The sequence below is a fragment of the Haliaeetus leucocephalus genome, unplaced genomic scaffold (assembly GCF_000737465.1).
Source record: "Haliaeetus leucocephalus isolate CR32 unplaced genomic scaffold, Haliaeetus_leucocephalus-4.0 Scaffold195, whole genome shotgun sequence".
NCBI classification, from domain to species: domain Eukaryota; kingdom Metazoa; phylum Chordata; class Aves; order Accipitriformes; family Accipitridae; genus Haliaeetus; species Haliaeetus leucocephalus.
The window spans coordinates 5,417,940-5,431,235 of NW_010972631.1; the positions used below are offsets into that span (position 1 = coordinate 5,417,940).

General features: G+C 40.6%; 1 protein-coding gene across 2 annotated transcripts in view; it reads left to right on the forward strand.

The window, feature by feature from the left end:
• PHIP (pleckstrin homology domain interacting protein) overlaps window positions 1-13,296 on the forward strand; it is a 113,685-nt gene that overhangs the window by 14,910 nt on the left and 85,479 nt on the right. For both annotated transcript variants that reach the window (XM_010565760.1, XM_010565759.1), the window contains exon 7: window positions 4,275-4,435. In XM_010565760.1, coding sequence (XP_010564062.1) covers window positions 4,352-4,435 — 84 coding nt within the window. In that variant the 5' untranslated portion in view covers window positions 4,275-4,351. The remainder of the gene's footprint in view (window positions 1-4,274; window positions 4,436-13,296) is intronic.

A 13,296-nucleotide genomic window follows, 5' to 3' on the forward strand; every position in this document is an offset into this window, starting at 1 on the left:
TTAATTTAAAAAAAAAAAAAAAAAAAAAAAAAAAAGACCACCTTGTGTTAAAGGATATGTGTAAAAGGTACCTGTCATACAAGGAGAAGCCAAGTGAACTGGGATTGTTTAGCCTTGAGAAGAAAAAGCAGGGGGGTGTTACCAATGGGTATAAATACCTAAATAGGAGGGTGTGATGAAGATGGAGCCAAACTCTTCTCGCTGGTGCCTCCTGGCAGGACAGAGGCGATGGACACAAATGGAAATAGAGGAACTTCAGTTTAAACATAAGAAAACACCTTTTGACAGTGATGAAAACTCTGGCACAGGTTGCCCAGAGAGGTTGCAAAGTCTCCATTCTTGGAGGTGTTCAGAACCTGACTGGACACAGCCCCGAGCAACCTGCTCTAGCTGACCTTGCTTGAGCAGGGGAATTGGACTAGGTGATCTCTAGAGGTTCCTTTCTACCTCAACCGTTCTGTGGTATCAGACCATTTCAGTCTCTAAGGCTGGTCATGTTGTATGAAGATGAGCCCAGTTACCTAAAAACTAGAAGCCAGTTCATTTTGTTTGGAACCGATTGGTAAACAACTGATAGCAACTTAAAAGATAAAATTCGTGGCAAAGTTTTTTTTACATGTTTAAAACATCAACAAAATACATGGCTTTCTCAGGCATTGGTTTCTACTGATCAGTTAGCTTCATTATTAAATATGAAGGCTCCTGATTTTGAAACTAAAATGTCATTTGCAAGCAAGTGGTAGATTGTCAGCCTGTGTTGCACAACAACTATTTAGTAACATTGGGGTTTTTTGTATGTTTGTTTTAAATTTTATTTGTTTGTTTTTAAAGCAGGATCTTATGTGTGAGTAGTAGACAGGCATGTAAAGCTAAGTTAATGTTAATTTCCTTAGCTGGCCAGGCATTGGGTGGGAGTTCTTGCTGTGCAGTGTCCACTTCGCAGTGCCTTTCCAGCAAGGAACAGGCAATCTCTATTCTGTTGTTTTCTTCTTTCTTCCTTCCAACCCTTCTCTTCATGTTGGTTGATGCACTGTGAGGCCCAGCCAGTGCTCTCTAACCCTTCCTGGGATAAAGTCTCATCCTCCTTCCCTCCCTTAATTATGTATGGTTTGTGGCTCCCACTGCAGCTGTTTAACTGCCTATACCTTATCACTCTTCCGGTGATTAACACCTTTGTTCATACTGACTCATTTGTGTGAGGCCAAGCAAAATTTAAGCAAAGACAGAAAACTGCTAATGTGGCTAAAACAAGGGATATACTAGACTTGCTGACACAAGGGTTTCTAAAATCACTTTTTTTCCAAATGCAGTTAAAATCAAGCTAAAACAGATTAGAGACCATATAACGCCTTACAAACGTTGATGCTAGATATGGGCAGCAATCATTATAAAACCAAAGGTCTATAATGAGTACAAAGGCATTATTAACTGTAGCCTTTCTCACCTTGGCTTGCACCAGAAAAGTCAACTTTATTGGATGGTTGCAGGAATTTATTCTTGAGACACAGCTTTTTTAAAATTTTTACCTGTATTCTGGAGGAAAGAAATAAATGCTGTTGTGGTAGCAAAGTGTGCAGGTGACACATTAGAGTTGTCAGTGTTTGGAATAAAAAGTGGGAATAGGTCGGAGAAATCAAGCTGGATCACTTGGCAAAGTCAGTGAGAGTAAATACAAATGTAGTTAAATGGAAGGGAATATTGAAGAGCAATGGTGGATGTGAGAATTTTGTTCAAAACAACAACAAAAAAACCAGTTTGAGAAGTCCTCTAAAAATTATATGTTTATGGACAGTGTTCAAACCTGTGGGAGATTGATTCTTCCTTTCTCCCCTGCCAGTGCCATGGTGTTGGTAAAAAAAAAAATTTTCCCATAGAATGTAAGTTCATAATACTGTTTTTTTTCCATGTCAAATCACTTTTTAATTAATTTTATTTTTAACCAGTTATGGGATTTTTGTGTGTTTTTAAGCTTTGATGAAGGCCAAAGAGTGAGATAGATCTCAGTTTTCTTGTTTCCAGTATCACTATGTTGCCTCTTACTTCCTCCAGTAGGTTGTTACTGAGCAAGGGGCATGTCACCTGTTGAGTTTCCCAGGGATATGTGAACTAGTAGCAAGTTGCCCATTACCACTTCACATCAGCAAGAATACAATCAGAAATACTGGCTTAGGTTCTGTTAAACTTAATCATCTTCAGTGATTTAAAAAAAACCAACCCAAAACCAACAAACTTGCAATTTCATCTCAAGTACTTTAAAAGGTTTTTCATAAATTCAGATATATATTAAAAACTAAATGCTTATATGAAGTCATTGGTTGTTTTATCCTGAAGAATGTGCTTACAGTTTTGATTTATTGACAGAACATCTCTGCAAATTAAACTTTTAGTTAAGCTTTTTTCTGTTTTTGTGAGCTACAGTTTCATTTGAAGGCATTGCTAGAAGCTGATTTCCAGCAACCATCTCCATCTTACATTAAGAGCAAACAAAAGGTGACTTCTGAGTAGGTTGAGATTGTTGTGTAAGCTCACTTTATTGTTGTGACAAAGACCTTCCTTATTCTGTTTATGTGAGTGCACGTGTGTTAGGGTTTTCTGGGGGGGGTGGGGTGAGGGGTTTGTTCGGTTTTTTGCTTGTTTGTTTGTTTTTTAAACTGTAGGATGATTTGTCAGAAACCAAAACTAGATTTATCTTGTGACTGAACTAATCTTGGTTTCCTGCTGTCTGAAGTAGACTGTTGGCAAGGAAAAGATTTGTCATAAAGCAAATGCATCTGCATCTTTTTCTTGTATAAGGGGAGGGTGAAGAGGATATAGTAGAGCCTTAAGGCAGTGACGCATTGACTAAAAGTGCCTTGCTCCCCAGTTAACCATCCTGTTCCTTCACAAAGCGTCTTGAACTAGGAAAACTTCCTTGAATCCTTAGGCTACGTAGGCAGTTAACTGAAATGTTTTAGGACTGTTTTTACGGCCTGAGGCCAGTGGGCTTGGCAGTTGTCCATACCACTAAGTGCTTTTGCTCCTTACAGAGTAGCTACAATCCAGTTTGCACATTTAATGTAGATTGACCTGTGCTGACTCATGAACCAGTGTCTGGTTGGTCTGGGCCAAAACCAAGCAATGCAAGAGGTTTGTAGCTGTTTCACAGCTGATGCTAGGAAGTGAATGTGATTCAGTGCCCAGACCCCTGCCCTGGTCCTGCTCAGTTCGCTAGTACAGACAACCTTGGTCACATATAAAGAATGGCTAACCAGAGTAGTAATGAAAGTATTAGCTACCTCTCTTGGCACTGATAGATCTTGTTTTTCATGTGTGTGTATTGCTGTGGACATGCTGGGCATTTATGTTTTTACTTTTCACATATTCAGAAGCTGTAGATCTGAATATATTACCTGCTTTATCACAGATCTGTGGAATATACAATGTATTACTGTTGCCACTCTTTGGTCTAATAATATGGGGGAGCATTTGACTGAATGTCTATGTATCCGTGCATATAAGCATTATACTCTGTTGTTTTATCATTGCATGAGTAGCAGTTTAAAATTGGTAACACTGAGATTTATTTTCTTTACTGAAGTTCTTGATGGAAGATTTCCATTTTGTTAAAACAAGGTAGATTCCTGCTCCTGGATCTTCTTAGCTTTTAAACTTGAAAAAAAAATCCCAAACTCTTTGAACAAGGTTCTGTTAGTCAAAATCAGAATTTTCTGTAAGGTTTTGGTAAATTTATATGTAATTTTTTGTTTGGTGTTTTTTTGTTTGTTTAGCTGTAGTGGGTAGCAATATTCTTAAAAAAAAATTGTCTTGCAAGTGGTGGATAAATGTTTGATTGTATAAATCTCAAAAAGCAGGTTGCCTTGGAGAAGATTTGAATATTTGCTGATCTTTAGATGATAGCTACCTGGAAGCTCTTAGACTTTGTTACATTTGAGGTAGTTTATTCATCCATGGAAGCTGTCTCGGTCGTCCTGAATTTCTTACAGTAGGTATAAAGTGAGAAGCATATGTTTGGGCACTTAAAGTTGAAAGTTGTATTGCATCTTTATGCTCTGCTTGCAGTTTGGTACTTTTTTGCACATCTGTATCATAGGCTACTTTTTTGTATGTATTTTTCCCTAACTGCGGCAAAATGAGAGAATTACTGTAGTAAGCTGTTCATATGGCAAGTGGTCCAATGTTGAAAGAAACTTTCCATCCTGGAGAAGTATTTTAGTTTGTGAACCCAAAATAAATGCCGTGTTTTTTTTTTTTTTTTTTCTTTCCCCATTTGGTAGTGGATACCCTGTTTTCAAGAAAACTAAATGGAAAATACAGACTTGAACGTCTTGTTCCAACTGCAGTCTATCAACATATGAAGATGCACAAACGAATTTTAGGACACTTGTCTTCTGTATACTGTGTAACTTTTGATCGGACTGGCAGGCGAATATTTACTGTAAGTACAAAATCTTTATTTTTGTAGATAATTTTTTTTTTAAAGTACAGATGGCATGTCACTGAATTGTTTCCAAAACCTAAATGTACTGATGTTGTGTATCAAGAGTAGATAAATGCTTTACTACTGTTGCTCTCATATATGCTTTTTAATAGCCATGCTGGTTTGCACTTTAAAATCATTTTGGAATGCATGTCTAAAGGCTAGATGTGATGGTGATTGCTGATCTGTCAGAAAACTCGGGTTATTTTCAGTGGAAAGGATTTACCCTATGTAGGTTCTTTCCTCTGGACTTATTTTCTCTAGCAAAAACATAAGCAAAAGAAAGGACCACCACCACAGAATTTGATTAGGAGGTCAGGGAGGACAATCAGTATGTAATTGAAGATTATTTTTACTCTTTTCTATTAACTTTTGTTAAATTTAAAGCACGAGTATTAAGTTTAACAGTCTGGTGATGCACTTAGATTTGGCTCCGCATGTTGAAGGGAGCTAGAAAGCTGAAAACTCCCATAGTGTGTTGTAACAGATGTTGGTTCACAAGGTATTATCTTTATGAGATCCCAGGAACTTTTTTTTTTGTACCAGTGTTCTTAGTATTTTTAACTGTTGGCTTTTTTGTTGTTGTTAAAAAATTGGATGGATCTCTGAAATCGGTTCTGAAATTGCAAGTTTCCCAAGGCATGGGAATTATAAAAACAGATAGGTGTCAGTGTAATTTGGATTTCTTGATAAATAGTCACGTTTAGTAGAGCCAAAGATCTCATAAATACACACCTTGTGCCAATCTGGGACACTTTGGCTGCATTTATTACCTTCCCACAAACACTGTATGTAATTGATACCTTTGTGGATCCAGGAGCTTGATTGTGTCTTTTCTAACCTCATTGCAGGTAACTCGGAACAATGCAAGTGGAAATACAGTTCAGTTCTACTTTATGTATTGCAGTCCTAACTTAGTTGTAAATATAATTTGCCCTTTCACCCACATACATTTTGCTTTGTTGCGTGGAGGGATGTGCAGTGGCAGGGGTGGGACACTTGCAGTGTTTTGAATAGACCTGTTTGTTCGCTTGTTACTTCAGGCACAGCAGAGACTTTTTTCATATTTCTTTAGCTTTCATTAGCAAGCTAAGTCCCTCAACAGTCATAGGCATTAAATTCTTATGTCCTGTAGTTTATGCATGATTAACCTATCAGAAAAAGGACTCTCTGTTGTGGGTTTATTTTATATGTGACATGGCAGAATAGATTAGAGATTTTGTGTACCAAGTATAAAAATTGCCTATGCTTACCCTGTTCGCCTCTAAATAAAAACTTCTGTTTGTGCTTCCTAGATGAAGTGCATAAAAGTTGCTGTTAAGGTCTTCTGATTCTTGATTTTCCTAAAACTTTCCTGTATTCCTAAAATCTTTCCTCTTCCAGAGATGCACTAAACTTCCTCTTGGGTGCATCTGCAGTGATCATCTGTTGTTGCACATGCCCTTGTTTTTTGCAGTCTGATTTAAAAGTGATTGAAGAGAGGGAATTCTGTTGACTGGTAACAGCAGTTTAGTTCCAAAAGAAAAGTAGAAGATCTGAAATGGAGTAGGGGGGAGCAATACTGCTTCTGCAACCCCCGAGCTTTGCTGGCAGTCCTTTGCTGGCAGATACACTGGTGTCCTGGTATGATTGCTTGAAAAAGGTCCCAGTTTAGATCATGGTTACTTCAATCTAGTGTTAAATAAAGTGCCCATAGAAATAAATTGTGGCTGGTGAATTTTTATTTTGGAGGGCCTGGGACAGAACTTCTTACCTCTGCATTCTCAGGTAAATCCAGTGTTTTTTGTGTAGACGTTTAAGTGGTTGTTGGCAAATTGAAAACCAATGGGTTGTATTCCACATTCCAGTAAAATCCAAGTTGCTGTAGCTGGTGTGATGTAGTCAGTGGATAGAGTCATGAACTGTCTTGTTGCAATTGCGTCTGTATAATGAAATGGTGCCAATTCATTTTTAATCTAGACCACTACAATTTCTAAAGTCTCTAGTGTAGTAAGCAGAAGTAGGAATTTATAATAAAAGGTAAGCCAAACTTCTTTCCAGAAGTGTCAGTTGCCAAGCATGTAAATTTGACTGCATCAATAGGGAATCATTCTTGCTCTATGATTTTACTCTACAACCTCCAGCATTCAGTGTGACATTACCTAGATAAGAGGCTGTTTGAGACTTATGATTGGTTCTAGAAGATGTGTCATAACTGTTTGCTTTTCCTCCCAACCTCTGAAGGATTGAAAGTCTCTAAATTCAAGTTCTGTTTATGTTCAGCTTCAAATTCAAAGGCAGAGAAAGTAATCTCAGCATATTTTTGAGTCATACTCTTCTGGGAGATGTTATCTTTGCTAGGAAGAAGATGCTCTTAGTTTGCCTAAAGGCAATGAAAACAGGACATTATGGAGTTTTCCTACTAGCTAGTAGGTCTGTATTGGGTTTGTGTGGCAAGGTTTTGGTGGCGAGGGGGCTACAGGGGTGGCTTCTGTGAGAAGCTGCTGGAAGCTTCCCTCGTGTCCGACAGAGCCTATGCCAGCTGGCTTCAAGACGGACCCACCGCTGGCCAAGGCCGAGCCCATCAGTGGCGGTGGTAGTGCCTCTGGGAGAACAGATTTAGACAGGGGGAAAAACCCGCACAATTGCAGCCAGGGAAGAGAGGAGTGAGATGTGAGAGCACCAGCCCTGCAGACCCCCAGGTCAGTGCAGAAGGAGGGCAGGAGGTGCTCCAGGCGCTGGAGCAGAGATTCCCCTGCAGCCTGTGATGAAGACCATGGTGAGGCAGGCTGCCCCCCGGCAGCCCAGGGAGGTCCACGGGGGAGCAGATCTCCACCTGCAGCCCGGGGAGAGAGGACCCCACGCCGGAGCAGGGGAATGCCCGAAGGAGGCTGTGACCCCGTGGGAAGCCCGCGCTGGAGCAGGCTCCTGGCAGGACCTGTGGCCCCATGGAGAGAGGAGCCCAGGCTGGAGCAGGTTTTCTGGCAGGACTTTTGATCCTGTGGAAGGGGCCCGTGCTGGAGCAGTTTGTGAAGGACTCGTGTTGGAGAAATTTGTGGAGGACTGTCTCTTGTGGGAGGGACCCCATGCTGGAGCAGGGGAAGAGCGAGGAGTTCTGCTCCTGGGGAGGAAGGAGTGGCAGAGACAAGGTGTGATGAACTGACCCCAACCCCATTCCCTGTCCCCCTGTACCTCTGTGGGGGAGGAGGGAGAGAAAATCGGGAGTGATGCTGTGCCCAGGAAGAAGGGAGGGGTGGGGAGAAGGTGGTTTTAAGATTTGGTTTTATTTCTCATTATCCTAGTCTGATTTGATTGGTAATAAATGAAACTAATTTCCCCAAGTCGAGTCTGTTTTGCCCGTGATGGTAATTAGTGAGTGATATTTCCTTGTCCTTACCTCGACTAACAAGCCTTTTGTTATATTTTCTCTCCCCTGTCCAGCTGAGGAGGGGAGTGATAGAGCAGCTTTGGTGGGCACCTGGCATCCAGCCAGGGTCAATGCACCACAAGGTCATGGAATGACTGTTTCTATTTATATTCTTCTAGGGATTTCACAAGAGATTTCTGAAGATCAACCTTTTACCTGTTTTTTTTTTTCTGAATATACAAAAATACTGTTAGTATACAAACTGTGTTGTCTTGGTAATACAGGGGTTTTTTTTAATTAACTACAATTAAGGCATCTTTACTTGGCAAAAACACAGCTAAAAGACCTATCTGCCATCAGTGAAGAAAACCTAATTATTTCTGAGACTGCGTATTCTGGATCTCTTGAAAAGTGTGACTTGCAGAATGCACACAGGGTAATAGAAACAAGCATTGTCTTCTCTGGTTCCTGCACTACTTAACTTTCTGACTGCAAAGAAGGGTGGCCATCTCCTTTTTCCCCACCTTTATCTTCCTGTCTCCTCAGAGATTACTCTTTCTAGGGAATAATAAACAGTGCTGTGTAATAGTCTATGTAAGATTTCCAAACCAAGATTAATTTGTACATTTCTTGGCAGTTTCACTTGAGGCCACAAATCTGTGTAATGGTAGAAAAGTGAACCAGTTTTACTCCATACCTTGGCAATGATGTCATCAGTTCTCTCTTGGTGCTGAATTTGTTCTAGGATTCACTTTTGACAAATATTTTTTAATAGGTTCATAATTCGTAGCAGTTGTAGACATAACCTTGGAAGCAGGAGCTGTGGTGTAAGCCAATGCCCTTGCTAGTAGAACTGCAGCAGTATTTTAACAGCTGTGAATTGTCCCATTCAGTTCAGATAGAATCCCGTGAATTTATTTGAACTCTAATATTGTTATCTTGCCAAGATGCTACAGAATTTACAATTTTACCTTAGTCTTTTTTTTTCCTTTTTTCCTTCTGTTTTCCTTTTTTCTTGTTGAGACTTGCTAACATAATTTAATTTTTCTTTGCAATGGAGATGTACATGTACACATGCCTCTATGGCTATACTATAGCCAGCTGCTAGGGAGCAGGCTCATTTTATGCTGATCTTCTTTCCTTAATTTGCTGTTATTAAATACACCTCTGAGGACCCTGCACGTGGCATTAGGTCCCAGAACTAGGTTTTTTTTTCTTGCTGACGATTTTCCATCTTTAAGTTTTTTTTGTGCAGGTTGCTCTCTGTCAGTTACATTCTGCAAGCAGCTTTTTTGGGGTCTCATAATGCAGGGTTTGGTTTATTGGTTGACTTTTTTTTTTCTCTGTGCTTTGAACAATCTCTTCATCCAGTAAAATGACTGCAGGCTGTAAGCTTACTGTAAAGTCAGTAGCTTATTCATAATATTTATCTGTACAACGTAAGAATTGCAGAAGCATGTTTTATGTAATATGTATAGTTCTGTCGACAGAGTTTTTGGGGTTTTTTTTGTTTGTTTGTTTTTAATTAGTGCAGCTCCAAGAAAAATGGGACCAGTGGTTTGAGATTTCTAGACTATGATGCAATTAATATTAATGGCTTGGTTCTGTTCCCATGCATGTACTGCTTTGAGAAAGAGATTAATCCCCATGTGAGTGATTTCCACCCCCTGTAGTGTTTTGCAAGTTTGGGGTTTCCTATTCCCTTCTTCTTTCAGGTCTCTCTTTTGAGCAGTGAGGCTGTTATTTGTTGGCATCGGTTTTATACACACACCCACCCCGTTTTTGTCTCCTCCGCTTCTTGGGTTTTTTTGGTGCTAACTGCACTTTTGAGAATACACAAGCTTCTTCATACTCTTAGGTCTCACATCATGATAACAGTAGAACAGAATGAGCTGATGCTATTATTCAGGTAATCATTGTATCAAAGTAGGTGTAGAGCTTGAACCTTTTTGAAGCTTTAGATACAGTGCAAATTTGAATCTAGAAACACAGAAACAGTTATGAACATATTAATTGAGTAGCATGGTAAAAAAACCCCACAAATCTGAGTGCTTTATAGAGTGCTTGTATGTTTGTTTTAAGGAAGCAAAGGGATTAAAACTAAATCTGCTTAGAGCTTTATAAGCAGAGTTTAGAGGAAAAAAAGGAGCCCTTTTTTCTCTAAACTGCTTATAAAGCTCTAAACAGCAAGTTTGCTAATTCTGTTGTGAACCTGTGTTAACTTGTTCATTGGAATTGATTTGGAAGTATGCATTACTGAGCTTGTTAACCAACTTTTTTCCTCTTCCTTTTTCCTTCTCTTTAGCTTCTCAGAAACTTAGTAGAAGTGAATAAATCCAAGGTATAATTGAAATTAGCCTGTGTGTATACAGTTGTCAAAAAGATTCTGTGAGCTAATAATTTAAAATTTTCTTTTATTTAAAAAAAAAATAACACTGTGTGTCTCTTTCAAGTTATTCAATATGAGTGAGATTAGGAGCCTTTTCAAAAGCATTAAATGCTAACAGCTACATTTAAATGCAGCTAAACATCTGTAAATTTAAGAGGTCCTTGAATCTTCTTTCTTCTCATAGACATTCTGGGTAGGTGAGCATCTTAGTGGGAGGTCCCAAGTTCTGACTATTAATTAGAACTTATTCCTGAAAGTGGTTTACTTTCTTTTCATACAGGTATTTGAGCTGAACTAAAAGTAGCAGTAAAGGTAGAATAGAATGTATAGTAGGTTCATTTATTGAGTCTTAGCTCAATGATCTGAATCAAAAAAAAGCCAGTAATCTAGAAGGAAGTAGTCATTTCAAGGGTTTGATAAAGATTTTCAGAGAAAAAGAGAAATAACAGAAATTAGAGTATTGAACACTTGCTTTTCATATTCATACAGTCTACCATGATGGGGCAAAGAGCAAAGACTGCAAGTGTTTGTTACAGTTTGTGAGGATACAATGTGAAGAAGTTTGAGATAATTCAGAAAGACTTTTGAGGTTAATGCCAAATAATTGGGTTAGTACATTGCTGTGTTGTGGTTAAAAGGACTACAAAAGTCCTAGCTTAGATGAAATTAAGAGAAATTACAGAATTTGTTGTACTTGTGCTAGACTGCTCTTTTTTTTCTTTTTTTCTTTTAAATGATAACACCCTAAGGATATTGGAGAAATTGAAGATTAATGGTCAGAAAAGAGTTGTGGCACTGTCCAAAGCTTTGGAAAACAGTGCCTGTTAGTAAGGTGCTCTAGCGTGCTTGAGGTGTAGAACTTCTAGTGTAAAAGCAAAGGGGTGGTTTGATTATTGTGCAGTTTTGTCTATGGGGTACTCTTTTTCTTTGGATCCTATTACAACTGCATTGACAAAGTAAATTCCAATTAGAACAACTTTATTAAGGGCTTTGGTGATTTCTAAGTTGTGGAGGTGCTGAAAGTATACCAGGGAGAGGAAGCTTTTTATTATGGACACTGAGGGATGTGAAAAGGAGAGTAAGAGGCAAATATGGGGCAAAGCATCTTTCTCAACAGGCTGGCCAACCTGGTGAGGAGAGTGTTAGAGTAGGAAAGATGTGGGAGGGAGACAATCATGTGAGGAAGTGGTAGACCAGGTGGGTAAGCAAAGAATGTGGGGTGATGTAGTTTCAGGAGAAACCCTGAAAACAACAAAAAGGGCTGAAGAGGGCCCACCCCAAGTGTATGCACACAGATCAAGAAGTGCATTATGGGGAAAGCTTTCACGCTTTGAGAAATCAGCCTGACTGGGTGCCCTTCTGAAGTGCCTGTACCCTAATGCATGCACTATGGAGAAAAGCAGGAGGAATTGGATTCTGTATGTAGTTGCAGGGCTACAGTCTCATCAGGACCAAAGAGGTGTGGTGGGGTTGGGTAGCTCACAGGACCGGGATGCTGCCATGGATGGATACAGGCCCTTCAGGAGGGGCAGGGCGGGATGGCAAGGAGTGGGAGTTGCCCTTTACGGGAGAGCGGTGGGAATGCATGAAGGTCTGTCCGGGGACAGGCGGTGAGCCAGCTGGGAGCTCGTGGATGAGGGTTAAAGGGCAGACCAATGTGGTGACGTTGGGGTGGGTGTCTGCTACAGCCTGCCTGATTGGGAAGAAGTAGATGAGGCCTTCTTCAGGCAACTGGAAGCAGCCTGATCTGGTCCTCCTGGTGGACTTGAACCACCCTGGTATCTGCTAGAGGGGAAACACAGCAGCATGTGAGCAATCCAGGAAGTTTCTGCAGTAGTGCACTGATGACAGCTTCCTGGCACAGGTCATTTGGGAGCTGACAACAAAAGATGTTCTGCTCGATCTTACAGTTACAAACTGTAGGTCAAGGGCGGTCTTGACTGCAGTGACCATGAGGTGACGAAGTTCAGGATCCTGTGAGGAGGGAACAAGGCAAAAAGCAGGATCACAACCCTGGGCTTCTGACCTGTCCAGGGACCTGCCTGGAAGAATACTGTGGGATATGGTCTGGAGGAAGAGAGGAGGGGTTCAGGAGAGCTGGTTATTTTTTAAGGATCACCTCTTCCAGACCGAAGAATGGTCCATCCTGATGTGTAGGAAGGCAAGCAAAAGTGGCAGGAGGCCTGCATAGACAAGCAAGGAGCTCCTGACAAAACTCAAACACAAAAAGGAAATGTGCAAGAGGTGGAAGCAGGGACAGATGACTTGGGAGAAATACAGAGCCACTCTCTGAAAGTTCAGTGATGGGGTTGGGAAAGCTGAAGACAGCCTGGTGTTGAATCTCACAAGGGATGTGAAGAGCAACAAGACTGGCTTCTTCAAGTATATCAGCAGCAAAGGGAAGACTAGGGAAAATAAAATAGGCCTGTTGATGAATGGGGCAGGAGACCTGGTGACAGAAGACACAGAAAAAGACAAGATAATCGATGTCATCTTTGCCTCAATCTTTAGTCTGTCTTCAGGAGTCCCAAGTCCCTGAGACCAGAGGGATTCTAGAGCAAGGAAGACTCCTTGTTGGTGGAGGAGGATCAGGCTAGGGAAAGTTTAAATGAACTTGCCGTACACAAATCCATGGGGCCTGAAAAGAGACACCAGCAAGTGCTGAGGGCACTGGCCAATGTCATTGCGAGGCCATTCTCTACTATCTTTGAAAGGCCATGATGATCAGGAGAGGTTCCTGAGGACTGGAAGAGAGCAAATGTCACTCCTGTCTTCAAGAACGGCGAGAATGTTGTTCCAGGGAACTACAGACCGTTCTTCTCAATCACCTGAGGAAGTGATGGAGCAAATTCTCCTGAAAGCCATTTCCAAATGTACTAACAATAAGAAGGTGATCAGCATAGATCTGTGAAGGGGAAATCATTCCTGTCCAACTTGATAACCTTATACAATGAAATGACTAAGTTGTATGAGGGGCAGTAATGGATGTTGTTTTTCCTGACTGTAGTGAGGCTTTCAACACTGTCCCCCATAGCATCCTTACTGACAAACTGATGAAGTACAGGCTGGATAAGTGGACAGAGA